Source organism: Phyllostomus hastatus, unplaced genomic scaffold, assembly GCF_019186645.2.
Source record: "Phyllostomus hastatus isolate PE091 unplaced genomic scaffold, TTU_PhHast_1.1 phas_contig_137, whole genome shotgun sequence".
Classification (NCBI taxonomy): Eukaryota; Metazoa; Chordata; class Mammalia; order Chiroptera; family Phyllostomidae; genus Phyllostomus; species Phyllostomus hastatus.
In genome coordinates, this window is record NW_025333583.1 from 8,161,491 (window position 1) to 8,187,119 (window position 25,629).

General features: G+C 53.5%; 4 protein-coding genes across 8 annotated transcripts in view; 3 read left to right on the forward strand and 1 right to left on the reverse strand.

Annotated features, from left to right (window-relative positions):
• Positions 1-780: 780 nt before the first annotated feature.
• Positions 781-7,357, reverse strand: RETREG2 (reticulophagy regulator family member 2). Of its 2 annotated transcripts, XM_045854958.1 has the most exons (11): positions 7,069-7,357; positions 5,734-6,526; positions 5,325-5,431; positions 4,588-4,618; positions 4,106-4,241; positions 3,634-3,718; positions 3,217-3,360; positions 2,998-3,092; positions 2,704-2,839; positions 2,157-2,449; positions 781-2,051 (listed from the first exon to the last, which is right to left on the reverse strand). In XM_045854958.1, exons 2-11 carry the CDS (start codon positions 6,006-6,008, stop codon positions 1,827-1,829), a joined length of 1,527 nt encoding a protein of 508 aa, XP_045710914.1. In that variant the 5' UTR covers positions 6,009-6,526; positions 7,069-7,357; the 3' UTR covers positions 781-1,826. The 2 variants fall into 2 exon arrangements, with proteins under 2 accessions (XP_045710914.1, XP_045710904.1); XM_045854948.1 differs by having other exon boundaries at positions 781-2,449; positions 7,069-7,354.
• Positions 7,358-7,470: 113 nt separating this feature from the next.
• On the forward strand, positions 7,471-12,214 carry CNPPD1 (cyclin Pas1/PHO80 domain containing 1). The gene is made up of 8 exons (XM_045854034.1): positions 7,471-7,704; positions 8,131-8,239; positions 8,791-8,872; positions 9,023-9,143; positions 9,229-9,357; positions 10,194-10,255; positions 10,618-10,735; positions 10,959-12,214. Exons 1-8 carry the CDS (start codon positions 7,636-7,638, stop codon positions 11,502-11,504), a joined length of 1,236 nt encoding a protein of 411 aa, XP_045709990.1. The 5' UTR covers positions 7,471-7,635; the 3' UTR covers positions 11,505-12,214.
• A 955-nt stretch (positions 12,215-13,169) lies between these two features.
• On the forward strand, positions 13,170-20,362 carry SLC23A3 (solute carrier family 23 member 3). Of its 2 annotated transcripts, XM_045854009.1 has the most exons (12): positions 13,235-13,889; positions 14,030-14,187; positions 14,304-14,401; positions 14,606-14,679; positions 14,869-15,050; positions 15,370-15,493; positions 15,642-15,756; positions 17,204-17,457; positions 17,987-18,092; positions 18,393-18,560; positions 19,504-19,599; positions 19,694-20,362. In XM_045854009.1, the coding sequence occupies exons 1-12, from the start codon at positions 13,725-13,727 to the stop codon at positions 19,981-19,983; spliced, it is 1,830 nt and encodes a 609-aa protein (XP_045709965.1). In that variant the 5' UTR covers positions 13,235-13,724; the 3' UTR covers positions 19,984-20,362. The 2 variants fall into 2 exon arrangements, with proteins under 2 accessions (XP_045709974.1, XP_045709965.1); XM_045854018.1 differs by lacking the exon at positions 17,204-17,457 and having other exon boundaries at positions 13,170-13,889; positions 15,401-15,493; positions 15,711-15,756.
• Positions 20,363-21,483: 1,121 nt separating this feature from the next.
• The window catches only part of NHEJ1 (non-homologous end joining factor 1), a 77,654-nt gene continuing 73,508 nt past the window's right edge, over positions 21,484-25,629 (forward strand). For all 3 annotated transcript variants that reach the window (XM_045851332.1, XM_045851340.1, XM_045851348.1), the window contains exons 1-3: positions 21,484-21,608; positions 24,399-24,622; positions 25,007-25,219. In XM_045851332.1, the coding sequence (XP_045707288.1) occupies positions 24,446-24,622; positions 25,007-25,219 (390 nt within the window). In that variant the 5' untranslated portion in view covers positions 21,484-21,608; positions 24,399-24,445. The remainder of the gene's footprint in view (positions 21,609-24,398; positions 24,623-25,006; positions 25,220-25,629) is intronic.

Below are 25,629 nucleotides of genomic sequence, written 5' to 3' on the forward strand. Positions count from 1 at the left end.
GTTTGTTTAGAACTGTTTTTCCATTTTCTTCTGAAATCTCTACATGAAAAGTTTATGTTGCTTCGGTGGAAGTGGATAGGTCCTCAATCAACCCTGATTTTCTCTGGCAAATGTGAAACAAATGGAAAGAAAAAAAAAATTCTCCAACCTTGGGAGAGATGTGGCCAAGAAGTCAACTTCAGAAAATCAGGTAGCATTGCCACCTAGTGCCTCCAGCTGAAGGCTGAGGTTGTCACTCAAAAAGGCCGTCTGCTTAGTTCTGGGCTGATGTTCTCCCCCAAAGAGCAAGGAACGCTGCCTCCATTCTTTGTGCAGGTTGAGCTGTTAGGTCAGTTCTCTAGTTTCCACGTTCTTGAGCATCTTTCCACTTGTGTCCTACTATGTGCAGGGACTTCCTGCTTCAGTGTGATTGCTGGAGCCAGACTGCTTGAGTTCGGATCCTGGCTCCACCATTCACTAGCCCTGTGGCCTTCCGGAGCGCCAGCCCGTTTCCAAGATGGAGTAACAGTGTGTACCTCGAGAGTTGGGAAGGCCAAGCATATATTGTACGTTGTTAGTGTTGGGTACTCTACCTGGAGTGTTCCTTCGCCTGAAATCAGCTCTGATCCAGGCGTGGGCCCTGCTTGTTCGGTTTCCCAGTAGATTAGCCAGCACTGAGCCAGGGAGTTATTAGCATGCAGACGGGCAGTGACTTTTTAAGACAGTGTTAAGACTGTAAGAAACGCGGTGTAAGACAACTGTTACTGTCCCAAGTTTCTATCGATTGGGAAGACGAGGCGATTTCCTCCGGTATATACTTTATTCATACATGCCAAATCTCACTGAACATACGACACCGGCAGGAAGATGGCTAGGGCTGTCGGGGCAGTCTTTGCTTCTGGCCTCATGTCGCACCAGGTAAACAAACAGCCAGGAGCAAAACTGGGGACAAGGAGGTAAGGGGCGAGAACAGGACAGGGTGTGACAGGCAGCTCACAGTGAGGCAGGCGGGCAGCAGTTCTCGCCAATCAACACTTTATTTTTGCAGTCAACACCTGCACAGATGTTACCGTCCCCTTCCTGACCCTAGCAGGGGCCCCACCCACGCCCCAGAGGGGCAGGTCTGTATTCCTCCCTGGGATGGTAGGAGAGCCCCTCCTCACAAGACAGAGCTCCTGCTCACTAACGCAGTGCTGGTGCATGTGCCGAGGAATCCCTGCTCTGTTCCTGTATCGTGAAAGGCTGGGACGAATTAGGACAAGGGTGCAGTGGAGGTTCCACGGGCTACAGTGACCCAAGTGCTCAACTACTGGCCTGACCCGCCACCCCAGGTTTAGTCTGTGCCTCCCAGACAGGAGCCTCCCTAATGTGTAGCCAGGGTGGAGGGGCTGGCAGAGAAGGGACTGAGCTGCCAAGGACAGGACACGGCAAGGAAATGAGGCAGAGGTGCACAGGACAGGAGAGGTAAATGATAAAGTGCCCAAACTAAACGACCAAGTGGGACACAGGACAGAGCAGCACAGGTCCCTGAGGAGGAAAAAGGGACAGACCACCAGGGTTTGGGGCAGAGTGGAATGAGAATAGAGAAGGCAGGGAGGAAGTGCAGGCTGTGGGAAGGACTTCCCTAGCCCTGTTCACATCCACTAACCCAGATGTAAAATTATTTACAAACTTAAAACCAAGCCCAGGCACAGCAGTGGGCCTGGGACAGCAGGCAGGCAGAGGGTGGACTGGCTACCATGTGACAGCTTCCCCAAGTCTTGTCCCTCCTAGAGTAGTAGGGAAAGGAGGGAACAGTGACACCCCTAGCCAGGTAGCCCTACTGTGCCTGCAAATCCTTCTATGGCTCATGGCTCTGCCACGGGCTGAGCCTCTTGGCCTGACTGTAACAGAGAAAGGGTGTCAGGCCCTGGGGGTGGAGGGGGTGGAGCATCAGGGGGCTCTGGGGATTTCTCTGGCCTCAATCCCAGCTCTGCATTCAGCTGCTCCAGCTCCCCCTGATCCAGCAACTCGAAGTCCTCAGTGGTGAGTGCCTCTTCTTCCTCAGGGACAGGTGGGGGCTGGGGTGAGTCCTGGGGAAGAGGTGGGAGCATTGAGAGGGAAGGGACTGGGTCACTTTGAGCAAGGCAAAGTAGGGGTGGCAGGGTGCTCGAGGGAGTGGTGGGGTCACCACTCACTGCCTCTGGGCTCAGTGTCTCCACCGGTCCTCCAGGGGAGAGCTTCACTTCTTCTGTGGGAGAGCCTGCCCCATTGAAGTGCGTGTTCACAAAGTGAAGCGGGGATGAGAGCCGAAGTAAGGTTTCCTTGGCTGCCATTTCCTCCTCCTCCTCCAAGTCCAGGTCTTGCCTCGAGAGGGCCTGAGGGGGGCCCAACAGGTCCTCGGGAGGGGCCAGCTCTGTCTCCTCTCCCTCTCCCAGCTCCCGGCTCCCAGCTTCCTCTGGCTCACTTGGCAGGCTTTGCTGGTCCAAATCTGTGCAGAAGACAAAGGGTCGGGAATGGGCCTGCTGTTCTGATGGCCACCATAGGCTAATATGTTTAGGGATGAACTCAGGACATAAAATGCCAGGCCAGGCCTTTGGTGTTAGGGGCTTTCAGAACTTCGAGTAGAATTTGAGTAGAATTAGAGGATCAAGAAAACATTTATGGGGCAACAATCAGAGAGTGGCAGCCAATATCTCACAACAGGGACCAGGAAGAGGAGGAAGGGCAAGGGGCTTCCCGTACCCTCGGAGACATCAGTGAGTTGTGGGGTTGTGGCCCGGGATACCGAGAAGCCGCCACTTTCCAAGATAGACGCCTCCTCATCTGACAGCTCCGAGTCAGTGATGGCCAAAGCCAGTGCTGTTTTCTTCACGTCCACCTGCAGAAGAACCAGGATGAACACGGAAGGTGGGGGAATATGAGAACCGACTACCCAAGGGTACCCCCTCACCAACCCCCACCCCCTTGAAAGGTGTCTGCTCTAACGCAGATTCTTCCCCACCTTCTACCTGACACCCCAGCTCCCTTGACCCTCACCACCGGGGAGAAGCCGGCCAGTTCTGCCTCGCTTTCACTCTCTGTCTCTGCCAGTGGCTCATCACTTCCGGAGGGTGCGTTCTTCCCTTGCCGCTCTACAGAAGCAAGAGGAGCAGGGTACTCCCCAGGCAGGGACAGCAGTGGGGGACAACCATGGCCAAGGGACTGGGGAGCATCTAAATTCCAGGGTGTCCCCCCCGGGTTACAGGAGCCCCTTACTCCTCTTGTCGTGTTTGTGATGCAGGGTGTCAGCTTCTGCCTTCATGCTATAGTCCAGCTGCATGAGCAGGGGCTCGAGGCGAGTATACATCCTCTGGATCAGCTCATGATAAACCACAAGGGGCCACAGCAGGATGCTTAGCACTAGGGAAGAGAACATCCGCTCAGAGCTCCCCATGCTTATTTTCTCAGGGCCCTTATTCAACTGGTCCCTAAACAGAAAGGGCTGAAGAAACCAAAAGGGGTCTTTTCCCGAGATTGTACCAACCTCTTCTCTCCATATCCTCTGCCCTCCTCCCTTGGGGACCTCTAAAAATGGGGGACTGAGCAGAGAGAGAGCAGTCCTCCCTTTAGATCAGTCCAGGGAAAGAAGACAAGAAGAGGGCTTTGGAAAGGGCAGGGTTAGCCCCTACTCACAGACAATGTAGGAAATCATAATCCCCGGGACATAGTGTCCCAGCACAGCCAACACAGCACAGCCGGAGCAGACTCGAGCACAGAACTGCAGGGAAGAGCACAGGGTCTAAGCACTTGGGCTGAGGTATGCGCCCGCTCGTTCGAGTTAGACATTACTGCTCGGCTGGTGAAGGCAGGGGTACGCCCTCTAGGACTGCAGTGATCGGTCTAGTCAAGAGGATGCCCAAGACCACCAGTGCAGGAGTTTGCAACAGACCCCCAAACACCTATAATTCAAACTGTTCTGCCTTAGCAGGAAACGGTGTCAGAACATCAGCTCATTCCCTGAGGCGAGACTGCCTCCCGTACCAGGCTGTGAATGGTGCCTCAAGTAGGCGCCAGGTCTCCCTTGCAGTGTGCTAACGCTCCTCCCCACCCCCACCTCTTTTTCCCCACAGTGCAGGGAACTGTTCTGTGGCATGGGGGAGGTTACCTGAGCTGGATTCTGCCTCTTGTACTGCAGCAGCTCCTGCAGGTGAATCTGGAAGGTGAGCCAGCTCTCAGCCAGGTATCTGCACAACTCGGGCACACTCAGCAGGTGCGGCCGGGCGCCTGACCCCGCACCCTCACTGGAGAGACATGACATGACCCCTGGAAGCCTCAGACACCAGCTTTCCTAAGCACTCAAATCCCTCTGAGAATGCCAGTGAGCTCTTCGGTCTAAGAAAACGGATAACCCTACCTCCCAAAAGGAGGCTGTCCTGGTCCCGAAAGCACAACCCAACCCTGTGCCCCAAAAGGAGCAGGCACACAAACACCTACGTGGGAACCTAGAACCAAACTATGTATCAGTCCCCTCACTATGCTGGGGCCTGTGCTTACAGAAGCTGCACTGCTGCCCTGCACCATGGTGACGCGGGCGCCAAAGCAAGACAGGATTTGGGCATTTGTCTTCAAGAGGTGGCCTGCACTCACCTGTCAGAGTGTGGCTCCTCTGGGGATGATGCTATGGAGAGAGGAGGGGGAGAAGTTACTGAGTGGTAGGGGCTTTGGGAGACACTCCCCAAGGCAGACACAGTCGTTCCTCTTCTGCAGTCCCAAAGGACTTTCTTCAGATGCCAGCTGCAGGGAGCATTATGTTGTGTTGTTTGTATGTGTCTCCTTTTTTAGACTTTACCCTTTTCAAACACAGGAACTACATCTTATTCATGCTTACATCCCAAGCAACTCGCACACAGCCTGGCACCTAGTTGTTCCAAAACGCCTATGAACTAAATACGCAAACAACAACAAAATGATAAGAGCTAACATTTACATAAATCCTACCACATGTGAAGCTCTACCATAAGCATACAACATATATGAACTCACTTAATCTCGGCCTCCTGATGAAGTCAATTCTGTCATCCCTGTTTTACAGATGAGGGAACTGACGCAAACAGACTGAGTGGCTTTTACAAGACACACACACGGTGAATGGCTGAGCAGACAATGGAACCCAGGCAATCTGGTTGCAAAGCCCACATTCTTAGCTACTACCTTCACAGTAACGCCAATGTTGAGAAAGGAGCAATTCTCGATTTCCTACCTGGGGGAGTGGTGGTGATTGACAGGCAGGTGGCCACTGCCCTCCCCATTCAACCGATCGATCGGAGCCAGCCACAAAGCAAGTGCACAATGGAGACGGCTAAGTGAAAGAAGTTAACGCTCACCTGCGATGTCAGGGAGAAAGCGAGGCTGCCAGAGATCCAGCAGAAAATAGGCCAAAAGTGAGATGCTGAGCAGGAAGATGGGCCGGAGGGATGACGAAGACAGCAACCTTCGGGAGAGAGAAGCACCTCAGCAGTGAATGGGTGAACAGTGGCTCCCGCAGCCATCGCAAAAGGCAGAAAAGAGCCCACTGATGCGGGAATGGGCCTAACTCGAGACCCGGAGGCAGAGTAGTGGGGTAACTCGGGCGCACAACAGCCTTTAAAGACCGGGGGATGGATCATCCCCCAGGGCCGGTGTCAACCCGGGAAAGGGGAAGGGTACCCTGACCCCTCCCGCCTCTGCTCTCCCCCCGCCCCCCCCCCGCCCCCCCGCAGCCCGGCCCCGCCCCCTTGCTCCGAGGGCCGTTACCAGAAGAGGCCGTTGAGCGCGGCCGCAGTGATCAGGCTGTGCAGCGGCTTCTCCCACACCAGCAGCCGCTGAGCGGCTGCCAGCACCGCCTCCCAGCCGCGGAGCCGCAGCCACAGCGTCTTCGCCAGGCGTCCCACCGCCTCGGCCGTGGCCGCCTCCTCCTCCGCCTCGCTGGTGGCCTCACCCATGCCTAGGCTCAGACCCAAGCCGACGCTTAGGCCCAGCCCCGGGCCCCCACCCGCGCCGGTGTTACCCCCACCACCGCCGCTCGCCATAGCCCCGCTGCAGCCGCCGCCCGAGCCCGCGAGGAGCCAGGGCTGCGCGGCCGCCGCTGGGGGCGCGTCAGGCGGAAGGGGGCGCACGCCAGGGAGAGCTCCGCCGAGGCAACCGTGGGCAACACGTGATGGCGAGCCACTGGTCGGTCACGTGACGCTTCCTAACCGCCCGGATGGGGCGGTCCACGCCTGCGCACAAGTGCTACTGGCGATTCTGGCTTCTACGCAGGTGTGCTTTGGACGCTGGAGTCGTGACCGCGGCTCCAGGGCCAGGTGGTGTCTGCCTCTTCCGGACGCGAGGACTGTGTCTCGGTGTTTCCCTGCCCCAGCCCTTTTTCTTCTCCTTGTATAGGCAGGGCCGTTAGGGAGTCTGATGCTGCCCTTGCGGAGCTAAGGGGCAGGAAGGGGGTTTCTGGATTCCCAATATCCTCTGTAGGTTCTGCTTCTGCTTCTGCTCTGGCTGGGCGGCGCCTGTCCCATTACTCAACTCTCAGCGTACTGGTCGTCCCAGTTTCCTCCTGTAGGCGGATAAACAAATCCCAGCGCGTGACCCGACAGACTCAAAAACAGCTTCACCTACTCAGAAAAGTTGTGTCTCTGTTTTTGTAAACTTCCCCGCCCCATGTATCCGAGGTCTTTCCAATCCCTTGCTCAAAGCAGGAGATTGTGGTCACGGGGTGAATTTAAAAATAAAACCCAGTTCAAGTGCTGTTTACTCTTTGGGGACATTCTAGCACCATTTATTGAGGTTTAAAATGTACCAGGCGTTTTATAGTCCCTTGAATCATTTAACCTCTGCAATAACCCTACACAATGCATATTTACTTAGGCTTAAAATCACAAACTACAGTAAAAGGTATACAGCGAGTTTCTCTGCTTCCTTGCCCACAGTTCATCCACTGTTAAGTTTCTTGTGTGTCCTTTTCAATGCCTTTTAAGTACATTGCTCTGTATGTGTATCTCCCCTTTAAAACAATCAGGAGCAATTCGAGGTCCTGCGTCTTTGTATTATTCAGGTTGAAATCTACATTGGTACGAAAAGTCAGCGGGGCTCGTTCACCTTCAGTGCTGCATGGTTCCCTAGGAATTGTCCCCACTTCTCAGATGGAGAGGGAACGCTGGGGCTCAGCTCTGACTTGCCGGGACCCAGTGTTACCAGGATTTGGAGCCCAGCTCCTTCCCAGCCTTAGGAAGCTGGCGGCTCGGACGAGTGGGCGGCAGGAAATGCCGATCGCTGACTCGCCTGCGACACCCCAGCGGCTTGTAAACACGGGGCAGACGCGCGGCACTGCACAGCACGACTCTAGCACTGTACGGGCTGTCTTTCAGCCAGCTCTCCTCTGTACTCCGTGAGGTGAGCACCACCCGCTGCCTGCGCACCCAACGCCACAAGCCCAGATCCGGGAGTCGGAGCCCCGCCCGAGGCGGAACAGGAAGAGGCGCCCTCCAGCCCCGGCCCCGCCTGCTGCGGCTGGCGGCGCGAGGGGAGGGGCGGCACTGGCAAGGGCGGTGGCTCGTGCTGAGGAGGCCGGAGGGCAGGTGGACCTGCGGGCTGGGAGGGCTCCGCGGCCCCTTTACAACTCATTTTCTTCGCATCCACCTCCGCAGGGCGGCAGCTGGTGGCGCGATGGACCTGGCCGGGCTCCTGCTGGACGAAGAAGGCACCTTCTCCCTCACCGGCTTCCAGGACTTTTCGGTGAGCACGCTGCCTATCCCTGCCCCGGCCTCCCCACACTTGGATCCGGGACCCTGGGCTCACCTCTCGAGTAGGGCCGGGAGCTCTCCTGACAGTCTGCCCTGGAGCTAGGAGGCAGACGCTCGAACTGTGCCTACTTGAGGCCGCGGCTGCTTGGGCCTGGGGGAGAGTCACGGGTACAGGATTGGGGATAGAGGTGACCAGCTGGGGCCCTTTCTAGGAGAACCTCACTTGGGGAGCCCTCCGCGGAGGATTCCTTCTCCTGTGGACAGACTGCCATTGGTAAACAATGCAGAGAACAGGGGCTGGGTGGAGCACCCAGCCCACGAGCAGTGAGACAGGCCTGCTGCCCCGCACCCTCTTCTAGCCGGGGGCCAGGATCTCCATCGTATCTTCCCTGCCCTTCACCCTCCTGCCCTGTTTCAGTTCCTCCCGGGACACCAGAAGTTGAGTGCCAGGATCCGGAGAAGACTTTACTATGGCTGGGACTGGGAGGCTGACTGTAACCTGGAAGAGCTCTCCAGCCCCATGGCAGGTCAGACAAAGTTTGTGTGACCGGGCGAGTGAGAGGCATGAAAATGGGGTTGTCAGCAGGCACCCAAATGACTCTAGGTGTAACCCAGGAGCTGCCCTGTCTCTTCGTGGCTAGCTCATTGGTAAGGTGGTGTAAGGACTGGGTTTGTATTTCACTTTTTTTTTTAGCCCAAATGAGTAAAAAACGTTGCTATCTTACAAACCCATATCACTTCTGATTTGTATACCAGAAACTATTTAAGTTTCCAAGAACACCCAGTGTGTTTCCCAAATGAACAAGGCATGTTTATTTCTGAAATGAACAAGAGCAGAAGGCAAATTTAAGTAACTCCAGGTGAATGGAAAATAAGGCTCCTGCTGGAAAGAACTGAAGTTCGGATTTGGGATGGGCTTTTTGTCTCATTATGGGAGAATTTGATCTCTGTCTTGTTGGTGTGGTCCTGTCTCCAAGGCCTCAGGTAGTAGGGATCGATCCGGATCTTCTGCTGGCAGCAGTGGGGACGAGTGGGGAGGGGCAGAGTTGTTTGCTCACTCTGTCTCCTGCCCCCACAGACATTGCCGTGGAACTGCTCCAGAAGGCAGCCCCCAGCCCTATTCGCCGTCTCCAGAAGAAATATGTAGCCCATGTGTCCCGGTGAGCCTGGAATTGAGGGGGATGGGATGAAAGTGTTTGGACCCTAGAAAAAAGGGAAGGGCTATCCATAAAGAGAAGATAGAGCATTAGAAGAGTTAACAGGAGCTGAAAGGCCCTCGGGTTTAATTACCGATCCTTTCCGACGCGCAGGGAGGCGTGCATCTCCCCGTGCGCTATGATGCTAGCTCTGGTGTACATTGAGCGGCTCCGGCACCGAAACCCGGACTACCTACAGCACGTGTCCTCCTCTGACTTGTTCCTGATCTCTATGGTAAGGGGCCCCCTCCCCTTGGTTTCCCCGGTGACCTAGGAGCCCAGGGCGGGTTCTGTTGACCCCATCTCTGGTCCCTCTGCAGATGGTGGCTAGTAAGTACCTCTATGATGAAGGGGAGGAGGAGGAGGTCTTCAACGATGAATGGGGAGCTGCAGGGGGTGTGGCCGTGCCCGCTCTCAATGCCCTGGAGAGGGGCTTCCTGAGTGCCATGGTGAGTAGCTGTTCCCTCTCTTGCTCTGTTCCCCTGGCCCAGCTTTTCGTTTCTGACACCCCTTGTCTTTTCCCTCGCAGCTTTCTGTTTCTTCATTTCTCTCTGCCTGTCCTCCTCGTGTCTGCCTGTCCTCCTCATGTCTTTCCTTATTAGTATCTTTCCTTTCTTTTTTTTTTTAATTTTTAAAAGATTTTATTTATTTATTTTTAGAGAGGGAAGGGAGGAAGAGAGAGAGAGAGAGAGACAGACAGACAGACAGACATCAATGTGCGCTTGCTGGGGGTCATGGCCTGCAACCCAGGCATGTGCCCTGACTGGGAATCGAACCTGCAATGCTCTGGTTCGCAGCCCGCGCTCAATCCACTGAGCTATGCCAGTCAGGGCTGTATCTTTCCTTTCTAGCCTGGACTAACTACAGCCCTTAGCTGTTCCTGATGTGGCGAGCCCAGAAACGGAGCGTCCGCACTTCCCCATTCCTGCAGGCCCAGCAGGGCGCACGCACTCTGAGCCAGAGCTTACCTCACCGGGTTCTGCTTATTTATTTGCTTCCAGACTTTCTCTACTCCTAGACCCTGAGCTCTCTCTAAGCCCCCTATGGGCATGGACTGTTGCAGGATCATTCTCTTCCTATGCTCTCAATGGGGGGTGTGATGTGAATCCAGATCCATGATGATTAAGTGAGTTAATATGTAAAAGTTCTTGGAAGAGTACTTGGCACCTAGTGCCAGCTAAGTGGTACCCATAGTGGTGGTTGCAGTGCTGCTGTGGCTCTGGTTACTGAGTAACTGTGGCTCACGTCTGAGCCCGGTTTGCTGCCCTTGTCTTCACACCCACAGGACTGGCGTCTCTACACTGACCCTCGGGAGATCTTTGAGGTGCTGAGCTGGTTGGAGAGCTGGTAGGTTCTAGGAGCTGGGAGGAGGTGCTTAAGGGCTGAGACCTGAGATGGAAGAGCTAGACTGAGAGGAGGGTCTGTGTGACTGGTGGGGGGAGGGGGGGAAGGCAGGAAAGAGAATCGCCCAGGGCAGTGCTCCTCAAACCTGCCCGCCCTCTTTCTTTGTCATCCGTCACCTTTGGGAAGCTCATCAGAAATACAGATCTTGGTCTCACTCTCAGTTTCTGGATCCACCCACAGCCTAGGGATCTGCCCTTTTAACTCATTCCCCAGTGTTCCCTGGTGGGGCCCGGGGGGAAGGAGGGTGCGTTGGGGCCGGCTGCAGGAGAGTTACAGACGCTCTACTTTTTCTCCCCTCCCGACAGTGTGGCCGAGCATCAGGGACGACGACGGGGCTGGTACACCTATACGGACCTGTGTGTGCTGCTGGAGCAGCCGGCCTGGCAGCTGGCCCTGGGCTCCCTCTGCCATCAGCTGGCAAAGGTGAAGCGGGGGTCAGGACGGATGGGAGGCTTGAGCGCACTGTGCATGGGTGGTATGATGTAAAGCAAATGCTGAAAGACTCAGGACAAGGGTCTGGGAGTAGATGGTAACAGTGAACTCTAACTTGAACTTCTAGAGATAAGGGATGGGTGTGTTTAAGGCGGTCAGAAGCACGTTTTAAGGGAAGGGTATTTGGCATTGACCTTTCTTATCTCTCCTGCAGCTGTCCTGCCTACTAGCGATAGCATATGTGAGCAGCGTGGCCCTGGCTGTGGCATCAGTGGCGGTAATATACCAGTCCTTGGGACTGTCCTGCAGCCCTCCACCTGGCCCCCCGGACCTTGGACTGGCCTCCAGGTGCCTCTTGGAACCCTGCATACCTTCTCCTGTGCCACAGTGCCTGCCGTCTCCTGCCAATGTCTCCAGCTGCCCGGGAAGCGACATAAGGCTGCATTCACTCTGGGACAGTCTTCTGGCCTCATTGACCCCCCCGCCATTGCCTCCCCCAGACCCTCCTGCCCCTCCCACTCTTCTCCATAACTGTCCCCTTTGCCAGAAGCTCCAGAAAGACTTGCCAACCTGTCGTGCCTGCCAGCATCCCAACCATACGGCGCCCACAGGGCCCCCAAGTCCCTGGTACCACTCCTACGGCCCGGCTCCGCCCTGGGCCTGGAGCCCCATGCCCTCCTTGCTCCCACAGCCCCAGGAGTGTTCCCTTTTTGGCATCATGGAGCTGGCCCGCCTTAAGTCTTTCATTTTCCCAGGCTAGGTGGGGTTCAGAGGAATGCCTGGTGAGGACGTGGGAGTCCCTGAGAGCCTGGAGGAAGAATGCTTGATTTAGATCCTCTCTACCTCTCTGGGTCCTTGGCGGGTCCCCTGTTATACTGGGTGAGGGGGCTTAAGGGGTGATGGGGCAGAAGGCCTAAAGGTCACCTGCTCTTTTAGACGTCAGCGGCTGGCTGCTTGGGCCAGCAGCGATGGTGCCGTGGAAAGAAAGCCTCAGTCCAGTGACCAGGGGCATGCCGCAGGCGGACAGAGAAGCCCTTGTCTCGTTACCTCCAGACTCTTTCTAGACTAGCTTCTTAGTTCCCTGGGATGAGAGGGTAAGGTGGGAGATGAGAGTTGGGGGAGGGAGGTGGGGAGGGAGGGAATGCTCGCCGGGCTCTGTGTGATGTCTCTGAGGCAAGAGAGCCAGGGACTGATTGGGCCGAGGGGAGCGCTGCTGAGCGAAGGCCGGTGAGCGGGGAACCCGACCCACACCTGCCCTGTGGATGTAGTCTGAAGGAGTCAGGGACTGCGGGACCCTCAGCCTTGCCCTCTGGTCTTCCCACCTTTTCCTTTTAGTACTCTGCTCCTGGGCTTCCAGTTCTTCCAGTTCCTCTCCTGGGTGTTCTCACAGGCCTCTCTGGCCACTGCTTTGTATCTGGGTTTTTCCACGCTTTTGTAGAACTGAGGTTTCAATAAACAGTTTTAGTTGCATGGCCTGGACTCCTTCTCTGGCAGCCCTTGGGAGAACCTTCTCCCCCCACCCCACCCCTGCCTTCTGAGCCTCCCTGCTTCCTGACTCCGTCATCCTGCAACTCTCTCTCTGCCCCATTTCAGAAGAACCTCCCCGCATCCCTGTTCCCAGCACCCTGGGGTCACGAGCACCACTCAACTTGGTTGCCGTGGGGCGTGGGTGGTGACCGCCGTGCCTGGGGTTGGCCCTACCCATCAAAAGTTCTGCGTGAGCACCGCTCTTACAGATTCCGAAGCACATGAGGGGTGAGGGGCCAAGCCAAGTATGCAGCAGAGCCCTGCCAGTTTCAGGGCGAGCCCCAAGAACACCCCTGAACCCTGAATCCAGCCCGGTCCGGTCCGTGGTGGTAGTCGTTGTTAAGAGCAGTCCTAGGCTGGGTTATTGGAAGAAGGAAAACCTCTCTATGAACTGAACTGAATGAGGGTATTTGAGACTGTTTAAGATTATCCATAGCTGGGTGTCCTGCCTGCCTGCGGGGGTGGGGGGGGCATTTTTGAGGCAAATATTTGAAGGAATGCTACTTGCATTTTTATTTAGTTGGCCTGGGCAGAATGTTAGACACCCTGCAACGCTCAAGATCCCTTTCATTAGGGAGAATTCCCAAAGTGGCTTTGGAGTGGCCAGCTGCACGCCGTGCTTAGGGAAACCCTCTGTGTGTGAGCCTAAAACTACCTGACTTCACGTATAAACACAAAGTCCTTTTTGTTCATTTTGGAAAAGACTCCATTTTCCAGGAATGCACATCCATGTAAATTAAAACTAACTTTGCTTCAGCACCTGACCATGAACTTGTTTATTACTTTGAAGCATCAGGTCACCAATGGCAGCACTGCCTGTCGTAAAGCACCAGTCGGCCGTGGAGCTGCCACAGCCACGAAGATTCTACACCTGGGGGTGGGAACTGGATCACTTTGTTGCCTTCTGGTTTAGCTGGGCCCGAGCTTTCACATAAGGAAACCCCTTTTATTATCAATTCCTTGTATTTTGCCTTTACATCAGCGAGGGCATTATGTAAAGTTGTGGTCACTGTGGCCTGTGTCATCCATTACCTGTGCATTTCCTTTGGAGGTAGTCCAGGGGTTTGACCCTGAAAGGGCGGAGGACCACATTGCAGTGATGGTTCCAAGTTGCAGTGGTGGGGTGGGGGGAGGGGGATACAACCTAAAATCTTCCCAGGTTACTATCTCGGTCTCCCCACCCCTCCTATCCTGCTTTACAGAGCCTGGAACGGGGGGTTTGCACGGAATTCTTGGGGGAGGGCTCCAGAACATGGCTCCCGGTTAATAGGTGATGGAATTTGCACAAGAGCGGGGCAAAGGTGAATGGGCCGTGTCCTGCCCTGAGTCTCTCATTCCTTCACTTTGCCTCACCCACACCCCCACTGTCTCCCCACTCTGGGGAGCTAACTTCACCCAAACTCTACTTAACTCTGGCCCAGGGCAGTGAGCACAAGATGAAAGACAGGACAGAATGAGCCGATCACAGTCCTGTCCCATCCAGCTCCGATCTGTGAGCCCCCAGGAAGCCTTGGCGCCCCCTCCGCCGCAGCCTGCTGTCCAAAACCCCTCTTCCCACTCTTGGGCTTCTCTCTGTGGGCCTCCTCCCTGGGGCCTCAGCTGTCTTCTGGCCCTGCAGGTAGGAGGCAGCTGTGCAGGAGCCAGTGCTGGCTGACGGGGGTGTTTGGGGGAGTAGACGTGGCATGGGAAACCCTCTAAAAACAGGCATTCCCTCCTTTGTCTGAAGACCACCCCTTCTTCCCATACCTCCACTCGCAGCATTTCTTGGTTCTGGCTTCTGTGCTCTGTGCCTCTCACCTGCTCCTGCTTCGAAGTGTCCCCCCAGGAATGCTCCCTTACTCCCCTGCCCACCTGCTGGCTTCCAGCCTCTTCTCATGTGGTGTGTCCACCACCCTGCAAACCTGGATGGGTAGCAGGTAAGGGGGACTCCCTAGAGGGAGAGGGCAGGGTCCCCGGGTGGGATAGGAGGGGCTTGGAAAGTCCTTTTGGCTGCCACCTGTTTCCAGACCTGCCAGGGCTGCTGTTCCTACAGGCTGCCTCTTGTCCAGGCTCCATCCTTTGAGTTCCTTGCCTCTGCTCTCGTGCTGACTAACCGGAAGCTGCCTCTGGCCACCCAGACACCTGGAAACTGTGAGCACAGAACAAGAGCATGGGGTGAGGGTGGGCTGGGTGCTAATCTGAGAATGCAGGTGTAGGTAGGTGCAGGATTGAGAATGGGCAATGGTGGGAGTGGTAGGCACTCTGCGGTCTTGCAGCTGTGCCAGGCACCAGCTAGGACTGCACAGCAATGGGTCTCCATTCCCTTTACCTTTCTCCTGTGCCCCCAATTTCTAGCCTCTGGCGTGCCGCACCTGTGTGAGAGGCCTGGCTGCCACAGCCTGGAGCTCTGGAACGATTCTCTCCGAGAGGTAAGTGCTTGGGATTGGGGAGGCTCTGGTTTCTATTATGCAGAGACTGAGCTTCTCTGGGGGAAGGAGGTGGGGTGGGTCTGAGTGAGGGACCCGCTGGACTGCCCCTGGGTTAGTTAGGAAGTCCAGGCTGAGGTCAGCTCAGTTGAGCCAAATGTTTTCTCTTCGCCTTCTTCTCTACCCCATTAGGTGTCTGGGGCAGTGGTGGTGTCCGGGCTGCTGCAGGGCACTCTGGGACTGTTGGGGGCTCCTGGCCACTTGTTCCGCCACTGTGGACCCCTGGTGTTGGCCCCCAGCCTGGTTGTGGCAGGGCTGTCTGCTCACAGGGAGGTGGCCTTGTTCTGCTCCAGTCATTGGGGGCTGGCCTTGCTGTACGTAAGTCCTGACAGGCATGGGGTGCTGACCAGCGGGGTGTGCAGGACTGGGGAGGGCAGAGCTGCTGACGCTACCAGACCGAGCAGCTGTCTGAGCAGGCATTTTGGGGGGTTTGGCATCCAGGGCTTTTGTTGGATTCAGGTGGTCTCTCTGGCTTTCCCATTGTCTCCTGCTGACCCCCAAGGTACCCTCTCTCCCTGTCCCAGGGGCTTTCTTCTCGGGGACCTCCTTCATGGTGTTCTGCCTCTTCTGCCTCCATTACCTGCCTCAGGATGCTTACTTCCTCTTGCTTCTCAATCTCCTTCTCTGTCCTAGGCTTATTTCCCTCATGGTGGTCTGTTCTCAGCACCTGGGCTCCTGCCAGTTACCCCCATGCCCCTGGAGGCCAGCTTCAACCTCTTCAACGCGTACTTGCATGCCTGCCTTCCGGCTCTTCTCGGTATGTGGGGATCTGGGAGGGGCTGTCAAGGTTAGAAGGTCTGGCATGGAACACTTGCTCGACTCCCTGCCCTATCTGTTACTCCACTAAGGCTGGCCTGCAAGAATCTGGGGGAGGGGTTCTTTTCCATCTCCTCCTTGCCCTTCAGGTGCTGGTCCCAGTGGCCTGTGTGTGGGTCATCTCTGCCCTGCTGGGTCTTGGCATCATCCCCCTGGAGCTGTCTGCCCCCAGTGAGGCACTGTGGTTTTGGCTGCCTCACCCAGGTATGTTTGCTCCTAGCCTTCCATCCCTGTACTGAAATAAAGGTGTGTGTTTCATTCAGCTCAAGATTTAATGAATTGTATTTCTGAGTTAAATCTTATGTTTTCTCAAAACACACAGGGGAGGTAGCTTGCTGTTCTCAGGTGCAATGCCAGCCCCTCGCCACAGATGTTTTATTTAGTGTTAGAGAGCTCTGCGAACCCTACCAGTCCCTGCTGATACTCCTTACCCAATTTGTGCATTACATTTATGACATGTACCCCTCAGGCATTCGAGTTAGTGAGCTGCGTATAAAAAAAATTGCTTTTGAGCCCTGGCTGGTGTAGCTTAGTGGTCGAGTGCTGGCCTGAAAATCAGAGGGGTCACCGGTTCGATTCCTAGTCAGGCCACATGCCTGGGTTGTAGGCCAGGACCCCAGTAGGGGGTGCGTGAGTGGCAACCATACATTGACACGTCTCACCCTCTCTTTCTCCCTCCCTTCCTCTCTCTCTAAAAATAAATAAATAAATTCTTTAAAAAATTACTTTTCAAGCATTATATCTGACATTTGCTCATTCATCAATTTAATCAAGGTCTGTCGATTAAGTGCTAGGTACTTGATAGGGGACAGTGACAAACATGAAAAGTGTAGCACCTGTGTTCATGAAACTCATAATCTGTTGGGCAATATGGGTCCTAATTAAATAGGCACCCAAGTAAATGCAAAATTGCATGTGGTAAGTATAACAAAGGGGAGGTACATTGTGTGATGAGAGCTTATAATGGGGAGTCTGACTTTATCAGAGAGGTCAGGAAAGGTTTTTTTAGTGTTTGAAGATTTTATTTATTTATTTTTAGAATAACTAAAGGGAAGGGAAAGGAGGAAGGAGAGGGAGAAAAACAGCAATATGCAAGAGGAACATTGATTGGTTGTCTCTTGCATGCCCCTAACCAGGGACCTGGCCTACAGTCCAGGCATGTGCCCCGACCAGAATCAAACCAGCAAACTTTCGATCTGCTGTATGACACCCAAAACACCGAGCCACACCAGTCAGGGCGGGAATGGTTTTCTTGAGGAAGTGATCTTCGAGCTGAGATGTGAGAAATGAGTAGAAGTTAACTGGTGAAGTTAAGGAGCACTCTAGGTGGAGAGAACAGCATAGTACAAGCCCTGTGGTACCCAGCAGCACAGCAAACATAAGGGCCTTAAACAGGTGTATCTCGGAGTGAAGGGAGTAAGGCAGAGTATGGGGGGAGACGTGGTTAGAGGGACCGAAGTAAGGATCAGACCAAGAGGGGCCTTGTAGACCATGGTGAAGGGATGGTCTTTATCCTGAGTTTGATGGTTTTGTCTCAAGACATCTTCAAGGGCAATAGGGCCTCTAGGATTCTTGCAGCACAGGACTCTGGAGGCAGGGACATGCTCCAAACCTGAGTGTCACTCCAAAGTAACTCTTCCTCTCTCTTCAGGGGAGTGGGTCTGGCCCTTGCTGACGCCCCGGGCTCTGGCTGCAGGCGTCTCCATGGCCTTGGCAGCCTCCATCAGCTCCTTGGGCTGCTATGCCCTGTGTGGCCGGCTGCTGCGTTTGCCTTCTCCACCTCCACACGCCTGCAGTCGGGGGCTGAGCCTGGAGGGCCTGGGAAGTGTGCTGGCTGGGCTGTTGGGGAGCCCCATGGGTGCTGCATCCAGCTTCCCCAACGTGGCCACAGTGAGTCTTACCCAGGTATGTGGACAGGACTGGGAATAGGGGTGCTGGGGGTGCAGGAGAGGGGAGGGAACTCGCACTGACTGATGGACAACTGCAGGCAATACTCTGTTAGGAAGGTCACATTCTAGATCTCATTTAGGGAGGTGCCTAGAAGTAAGGGGTGAGGGGTGTAAGGAAGACACCCAATCAATATTGAACTCCTTCCGTGCCTCAGGCCCTGTACCAGGGCTGGGATTCCTGTGAAGAATGAGTCAGAGAAAGTTCTGCTTTCTGGGGAACTTCAGAGAGGGAAAGGCAGACCAAAAAAAACAAAAACAAAAAACCCAACCCATAAGTAAGGTAATTTCCCAAGTGATAAAAGCACTATTAAGAAAACAAAGCAGGGGACTTAGTGGGATCGTGGCCCCTTTAGGTAGAGAGCTTGGCGATGCCTCTTGGAAGGGCAATGTTTGAGTCGGGATCCAGATGGTGAGAAGGGGCCACCAGGCAAACACCTTGAACAGTCAAGGAGATGGCTGTTTTCTAGTGTCTCTTCTCCACGTAGGCTGGATCTCAGCGAGTGGCCCATTTGGTGGGGCTGTTCTGCGTGGGGCTTGGGCTCTCCCCAAAGCTGACCCAGCTCCTCACCACCATCCCGTTGCCTGTTCTTGGTGAGTGGGTGTTCCAGCAGCATTGGCATTGACCCAGTAACCCCAGCGTGGCCCACTGGTTGCTTGTGGCCAGCACCCTTTCTTTCTGAATAGCTCCCCCCGCCCCATACATGGATATGTATGTCAGCAGCCTTTATTTTCTCAGCCCAATGGAAGCTCTTGACGGGGCTTCTGGGCTTCTGGCGGAATTAGAAATGAGGCTTTTGGTCATCTCTCCCCATCCCAACCTGCCCCGCCCTGCAACACTCCCTGCTGTGCCAGCTCTGTCTCAACCCCTTGGATTACTTTCCCATGAGACAGGTGGGGTGCTGGGCGTGACCCAGGCCGTGGTTCTGGCTACTGGATTCTCCAGCTTCCACCTGGCCGACATCGACTCTGGGCGGAATGTTTTCATTGTTGGCTTCTCCATCTTCATGGCCCTGCTGCTGCCAAGGTGGCTTCGGGAAGCTCCTGTCCTGATGAGCACAGGTGGGAGGAGGAGGCGGGAAGAAGAGCTGTTCAGTGTCATTAAAGCATGGGCTGGAGGCTTTGGGCTCTCTGCACTACAGGACCCACACCCTTCTCTGGGGTTTGGTGTAAGCAGTTCATCAATTTGGTTGGCCAGTATTTGTTGAGCACCATGCAAGTCCCTTGGGATCCGAAGGTACCTCCAGGTGTTAGTCTAGTAAAAGAAAGTGGAAGTGTAGGCACATAGCAGGATAGGCTCAGGTAGAGAGCTGTGCTGCTCAGTGGTGAGAGAGACAGCTGGCTTGCAGTTTGAGATGATCCAGGTAAGTTTTATGCCGGAAGTAACCTTGAGCTGGTCTCGAAGGATGGTAAGATTTAAATGCATTTGGCAAAAAGGTCATTCAAATAGCTTTGTTTGTTAGCTCAGCTTAGCAAGTGACAGTGTTTCTCAACTGAGGATGATTTTGGCAATGTCTGGGGACATCTTTGGCTGTTACAAACAGGGGAGAAAGGATTGTTACTGACATGTAGTTGGTAGAGGGATGCTGCTAAATATACTACAATGCACAGGACAGCCGCTCCCCCCAACCCGCCCCACCCCGCCCAAAGAATTATCTGGTGTAAATTATTAGTAGTATTGGAGTTGAGAAACCCAGGCTGGAGCACAGAAGGTAAGTGGGAAATAAGGTTGGGGGTTTTTAATACAGGACTTTCCAGAGACAGGGAACATATCTGGAGAGCTTGTGGATGCTCAGAGGATAGGGTGTTGAGCACAGATCCTATGGGAAGGGCCTGGGCCTGGGAAATGGAGCAGAGAGACAAAGGACAAAGGGGATAGAATGATGATTCAGAAAGATCTGCTCTTAGTCCAAGACTTAGAATTAGGTCTGGAAGTATAAGACTCCTTGGCCTCGCAATAAGTAAGATCAGGGTTCCCCTCCTGACTGGTCCTAACTTCCTGTAGGCTGGAGCCCTGTGGATGTGCTACTTCACTCACTGCTCATAGAGCCCATCTTCCTGGCGGGATTCTTGGGCTTCCTCCTAGAGAACACTATTCCTGGTAAGTTATGGACAGGCCCTTGCAGACTCGGGAGTGGCCGGGAAGTCATCACTCCCTGGGTTGGGCAACGTCCTGACCAGCCTCTGTTTTGCAGGCACACGGCTTGAGCGAGGCCTAGGTCCAGGGCTGCCATCCTCTCTTGCTACCCAAGAGGTTCAGATGCCTCAGAAGTCCAAGCAGAAGGCCACTCAACTGTATGAGCTTCCTGTGCCCCTCCAAAATTTGTGTCCCTGCATCCCCCAGCCTCTCCGTTGCCTCTGCCCACTGCCTGAAGACCCCGGGAATGAAGAAAGAGGGCCGGCTGAGCCAGGAGAGACGGCTGACTTGTTGCCTGGCTTTGGGGAGCAGTGCCCCAGGTCTAGCAGAGAACTTTGGTCTTACTAACTCCATGACTCATACTTCTGCTACGCTTAGATTAGCCCTATCTTTGAGCTTGCTGAATGGTTGGCTCCCGGGCTCTACTTTCTGAGAGAGAGAGAGAGAAAGAAAGAGAGAAAGAGAGAAAGGAATGGGCCCACATGAGGTTTTGTTTCCCAATAAGTGTTCCTTTTCTTAATTAGGACTAACTTCCAGAACAGGGGCCGTGAATGATTAAAAGAGATTTTGCTTGTGAGCTAACTATACTTGAACTCCAGCATTCACTTAAATATTTATTAAGTGCTGGCTGGTGTGGCTCAGTGAATTGAGCATTGGCCTGTGAACCAAAAGATCACTGGTTTGAGTCCCAGTTAGGGCACATGCCTGGGTTGCAAGCCAGGTCCTTGGTTGGAGGTGTGGGAGAGGCAACCAACTGATGTGTCTCTCGAGCATTGGTGTTTCTCTCCCTCTCTTTCTCCCTCCCTTCCCTTTTCTTTGAAAATAAATAAAATATTTAAAAAATAAATATTTACCTGGCTGGCGTAGCTCAGTGGATTGAGCGCAGGCTGCGAACCAAAGTGTCACAGGTTCGATTCCCAATCTGGGCACATGCCTGGGTTGCAGGCCACGGCCCCCAGCAACTGCACATTGATGTTTCTCTCTCTCTTTCTCCCTCCCTTCCTTCTCTAAAAATAAATAAATAAAAATCTTTAAAAATAAATAAATACATACATACATAAATAAATATTTATTTATTGAGCTCTTCCCATGCGCAAGGTCCTGGAACTACAGGTCGGATAAGACAGGGGCCCTGCCCTCTCGGGACACTTTGGTTTAAACAGACTCTCGTAATTACTAACTAAAACTCAGAGCAGAAGGCAGTCTGTAATAAAGACTAGAATACTGCTTTGGGAGCAAGGAGAAAGAAACAATTAGTTCTGACTGGGGACAGTGGGAAAGGCTTTCTGAAAGAAGCAGCACTGTGGCTGGCTTTAGCAAGAGGACGATTTTTGGTTGCGGAAAGTGCACGGGGAAAATTTTCCAGGCTCATCCAGCTCAAGAGTACAAAGTACAACATGAGGGATTTCAAGCTTGGGAGACACATCGCTTGACGAGGGTGATGAAGCGTAATTCTGGGAATGGATGGAGGGAGAGATGAGACAAGCGAGGAGGTCAAGGATGAGAGACGGTGGGATTTCTGCTTGGGAGACACATCGCCTAAAGAGTTGGAGAGGACAGAGAGAATCTAGTGAAGCTCAGCCCTCTCCCTTTGTATATCAGAGGTTGGACAGGTAGGGGATGGAGGGGAGGTGGCTCTTATTGACAAGTCCAAATACAGGGATCCCCTCTCCTGCACCTCATCCTGCATTCTTCCCACTCGGCCATTCCCGCTACCCCTCCACCCCTCTACCAGCGGGTCACCCTGCCTATCTAGCAGTTATGACGAACGTGGGCCTGCAGCTCCGAGCGCTCCTTTAATCAGCTCAAGGGGCTCAGGTGTCCCGCCCAAGTCAGACCCTGGCTCCGCCCCTGTGTCCCAAGGCCCCGCCTCCCCGTTGTGCTGAGCACAAGGCTTCTACTCTAGGCTTTTCGGCTTGTACGGGGCCCGCAGGCCTGCTGCGGGGAGTGTGGGAACTGTCGCACCGCTCACGGTAGGTGGGGGTTGGGCTCCAATCGGGGCGGGAGCTGGGGCCGGGCGGCGAGGGGCTGCTCCAGCGCTGCGTGCTGGCGCGGCCACAGGCGCTTTGTCCAGGAGAGATCCACGCGCGGCCCACGGTCAGGGTCTGAACTCGGGGGAGTGGGCGGGGCCTTGGGAGCCGCGCACGCAAGGCCCGCCTCCGGCAGCGAGGCGGGGTCTGTGAGGCTGCTCCTTCGCGGGCTGTGTGGTTCTACCCCGCAGGGTTGTCCGCTTTCTTACCCGCTGAGGAGTCTTGAGCTGAGCCTCTGCAGCGGGTGCTGTAGAAATGGAAAGGCGGGCCGCGAAGGCTCTTCTAGGGAGGGTGAATGGAAACGGGACGCCAGGCGGGGCTCTTGGGGTGGGGCTGTGGTAAAGGTAGGGCTCGATCCTCCCAGAAGGACAAGGCGTGGTCCAGCCGGGAGGGTGGCTGGGGCCTTGCTGCCACTCTGCTGGATGGCGGAGGAACTGCGTGTGGAGAGAGCGCCTGGCGGCTGGGCAGCGAGGCTTAGTGCACAGCCGGGCTCTCAGATGACCCCACCTCGCTGTCGGCCCTCAGCGCACCCCAGCTTCATTCAAGAATAATAAAGGGCCCCGGCTGGTGTGGATCCGCCGGTTGCACATGCCTGGGTTATGGGCCAGGTCCCCAGTAGGGGGCGCGTGAGAGGCAACAACTCATTGATGTTTCCCTCTCTCCCTTCCCCTCTCTAAAAAATATATAAATAAAATCTTAAAAAAATAATTTACTAAAAAAATAGTAAATGTGGAGGTTAAAGACACTCGAAGGAAAAAAGAAAAAGGTGGATGGAGAGGCCTGAGATTCAGAACAGGACGTGTGTGGTGGGCAGCCGACCCCAGGCCTCACGCTGGATATTTCAGGCCTTTTTATGTGACCCATTAACCCTACCTACACTTTACACTCCTACCCCGCACCCAATACGGCCGCCCCCTCCCTCCAACGTACACATCCATGCAGTCTTGAGTTAGGGCTTTCTGAAGTGACTGGTTAGGATGATCAACCTGATTTTGGTGATCAGAATGCACGCTAGGTAGCGCCTGTAGGGAGAGAGGGGCTTGGCGACTTCGCCTGCGTTTGTGACCTTTGGCAATGTGGACCGCTGGTGCAGTGAGGAGTAGCCCATCCATTCCAAGATCTCTTCTGATAGAAAGAGCATGGTAGGAAAGGTGATTGATGTGCCATTCTCTAAACATATGGTTTTGAGTCTGCTGCAAATAAAAGTCGCAATGTGTATATACAGTTCACCTGTCTGCTGACTACACGAATTAAGTTCTGTTACAAGGCCACGCTTCAAAAACGAGATGACGGTTGGAAGACTAATGGCTTAGACTGAGATGGAAGTGACTGGAGGAGCAAACCTTGTTAACTTTGTGAATGAAGTCCAAGGAATTTTCTTTATATTCTGAGATGACCCTCCACTTCACTTTGTTTTTATATACTGAAGTAATGAAGGAAATTGTAACACCTCCCCCCTTTTCTTAAATCCACAGGAAAATAAAATTTCTTGTCAAGTAGCCGTAGTTACTGAACGTCTACTAGGCTAAGACTGCAAATCGAGTTGTTGAAGTGGAAAAGTTAGTTTCCAGTAGTTCCAGGATGCGCAGCAGCAGGAATCACTGGTGGGGGCAGCGCCTTTGGGTGGGGATGTGCGGGACGAGTGCAGTGGCCGTTAGTTCGTCATCTCCACCTCCGTGACGTACTCTGCCTCGTCGTGTGCAGGAGTTCTTAGTCTCGCAGGTCCTTCTTGAGATGGGATTTGGGCTTTCCTGTTTGCCCTGCACACCGTGTTTGTGAGCTCTCTACCTGTGTGTCATGGATCCCTTTGAGAACTGGCAGTAGCTGCAGACTTCTCCCCAAACGAGGATAGGCATGTGCACACAGATTTTGCATGTAGTTCCAGAGGGTTCACATACATACACTCTAGATTCAGAATCTGTCTCAGAGCCCGGACTGGTGTGGCTCAGTTGGTTGGGTATCATTCCTCAGAGCAAAAGGTCGCCAGTTCAGTTCCTGGTCAGGGCACATGCCGGGGTTGTGGGCGTGCACAAGAGGCAATGCTGTTTCTCTCTCACATCGGTGTGGCTCTCCCTCTCTTTCTGCCTCCCTTCTCCTTTCTCTAAAAAAAAATCTGCCTTAGGGAATATATTCTACATTGTTTTATATTTATTATTAATTTTTTATTTATTATCTTTATGTTATATTTGCCATTATATTATATATACTTATGGAATATATATATGTGTTTAGGGAATATGCACATATATTTGAAATTCTGAGACCTTCCAGAGTTTTGGTTTTAGATAATGATCAAATAACTTGAATTTCCTCTGATGAAACTTATGATTTATGATGTTTTATAAGACAAGAACCACTTCTCTTCCAGAAGTTCTGGGAAAGGACAGCACTGACATATTTCTTAGGAATGTGATAAATATGCAACAAGAATGGTTTCCAAATTAAGTTATATTATTAGAAAGTAAAGATACTAACACCAATATGCTGAGGCTTAAACGCTATAGGAGAAAGAGATATTTTATGCCCCCCTAGGAACTTAATATGGAAAAAAAAATCCCTCAAAATTTTAAACAGATTTCTAGGGGCCAAGAGGTACTAAGATGGGTGTTCAGTTGGGTGTATACTTGGGGGGACTGAATGGGGTAGAGTGTAAATCCATGCTTCCTGTTTTAGCAGGGAGGAATTTCATTAGACTTATTCAACTGTCTGATGGTCTCTTCCCCCGCCCCACAGGCCTGTAGTGCCCTTGGACACTTTGCTAAATTCAGACTCTCTTGTGCATGGAGGAACTGGAGCAAGGCCTGTTGATGCAGCCATGGGCGCGGCTACAGCTTGCTGAGAACTCCCTCCTGGCTAAAGCTTATATTACTAAGCAGGGCTATGCCTTGCTGGTTTCAGATCTTCAAGAGGTGTGGCACGAGCAGGTGGATGCCAGTGTGGTCAGCCAGCGAGCCAAGGTATGTGCAAAGAGAAGTAATGCTGTGTTGTGGTCATGGCTGTAATTTCTTTCCCGGTGAAGGTCAGGGGACATTAACACCAACCAGCTTGCTGGCCGGTCAGTTGCAAGGAAGGTTGAATCAGGTTGAGACAATGCCAGTTAATGTCCTGCACTTTTACCTATAGCCTTGGGCTCTTTCCACTAGTGTGTGTGTGTGTGTGTGTGTGTGTGTGCACGCACACACTGCATACAGTGCAAGGCAGAATTGTGAAGTAGGCCAGTTGATCTCTTTTCTCACGCCCAGTGGCTTCATGTTAACTCAAGTTTTCCTTTGTTGTTATTTATGGAGGAGTCAGTTTCCTTTCAGGACCCTCACTCTGTACAACCCCTGCTGTCTCTTCAGGAGCTGAACAAGCGCCTGACTGCCCCCCCTGAGGCTTTCCTCAGTCATTTGGATGATCTGCTTCGCCCACTGTTGAGGGACATGGATTGCCCTGGAAAAGCTACCTTCTCCTGTGATCACGTGGCAGAGGCACTGATACTGCGGGTGCGGAGTGAGCTCTCCGGTCTCCCCTTCTGCTGGAATTTCCACTGCATCCCAGCTAGCCCTTCCCTGGTAAGGAAAATTCAACTCTGGGGTAGGGAAGGGGGCTGCTAGCAGCTTTGAAAAGAAGCTTTAGGTGCTCTTATTTTTTGAAACTACATTTGAAATTCTCTAATTAGAAAACTCTCCTTGTCTAGACAGAAGGCAAAGAGGATTCTTGACTGATCCATCCTTTCCTTGCAAAGGGAGCAGAGTTTGAGTCTGCATACTCTACTGGGTGCCTTTATTCATCACTCTATTCAGCATTTATTAAGCATCTACTGTGGGCCAGTTGTTGGGTGTCCAGATCTAAGACACCGTGGCCTGTTCCTGGAGTTTGTAATCCAGTGAGGACACAGGCAGGCGGCAGGGTAGAGGATGGTAAGTTCTTTGGTTGAGGCAAGCCCAGGGTGATTTAGGATCCAGCAAATCTTGAAGAGAGG

Excerpts from the sequence above, each read along its gene's own strand:
- RETREG2 (XM_045854948.1), bottom strand. The coding sequence starts at position 6,008 with ATGGCGAGCGGCGGTGGTGGGGGTAACACCGGCGCGGGTGGGGGCCCG. Across the intron at positions 4,619-5,324 it reads CTTTCTCCCTGACATCGCAG|CATCATCCCCAGAGGAGCCA; the intron begins GTGAGCGTTAAC and ends CTCTCTCCATAG. Across the intron at positions 3,361-3,633 it reads TATGATTTCCTACATTGTCT|TGCTAAGCATCCTGCTGTGG; the intron begins GTGAGTAGGGGC and ends TCTCTTCCCTAG.
- CNPPD1 (XM_045854034.1), top strand. The coding sequence starts at position 7,636 with ATGGACCTGGCCGGGCTCCTGCTGGACGAAGAAGGCACCTTCTCCCTC. Across the intron at positions 9,144-9,228 it reads ACTTGTTCCTGATCTCTATG|ATGGTGGCTAGTAAGTACCT; the intron begins GTAAGGGGCCCC and ends GTCCCTCTGCAG. Across the intron at positions 9,358-10,193 it reads GGGGCTTCCTGAGTGCCATG|GACTGGCGTCTCTACACTGA; the intron begins GTGAGTAGCTGT and ends TCACACCCACAG.
- SLC23A3 (XM_045854009.1), top strand. The coding sequence starts at position 13,725 with ATGAGCCGATCACAGTCCTGTCCCATCCAGCTCCGATCTGTGAGCCCC. Across the intron at positions 15,051-15,369 it reads CATTGGGGGCTGGCCTTGCT|GCTTATTTCCCTCATGGTGG; the intron begins GTACGTAAGTCC and ends TCTCTGTCCTAG. Across the intron at positions 18,093-18,392 it reads CATCCCGTTGCCTGTTCTTG|GTGGGGTGCTGGGCGTGACC; the intron begins GTGAGTGGGTGT and ends CCCATGAGACAG.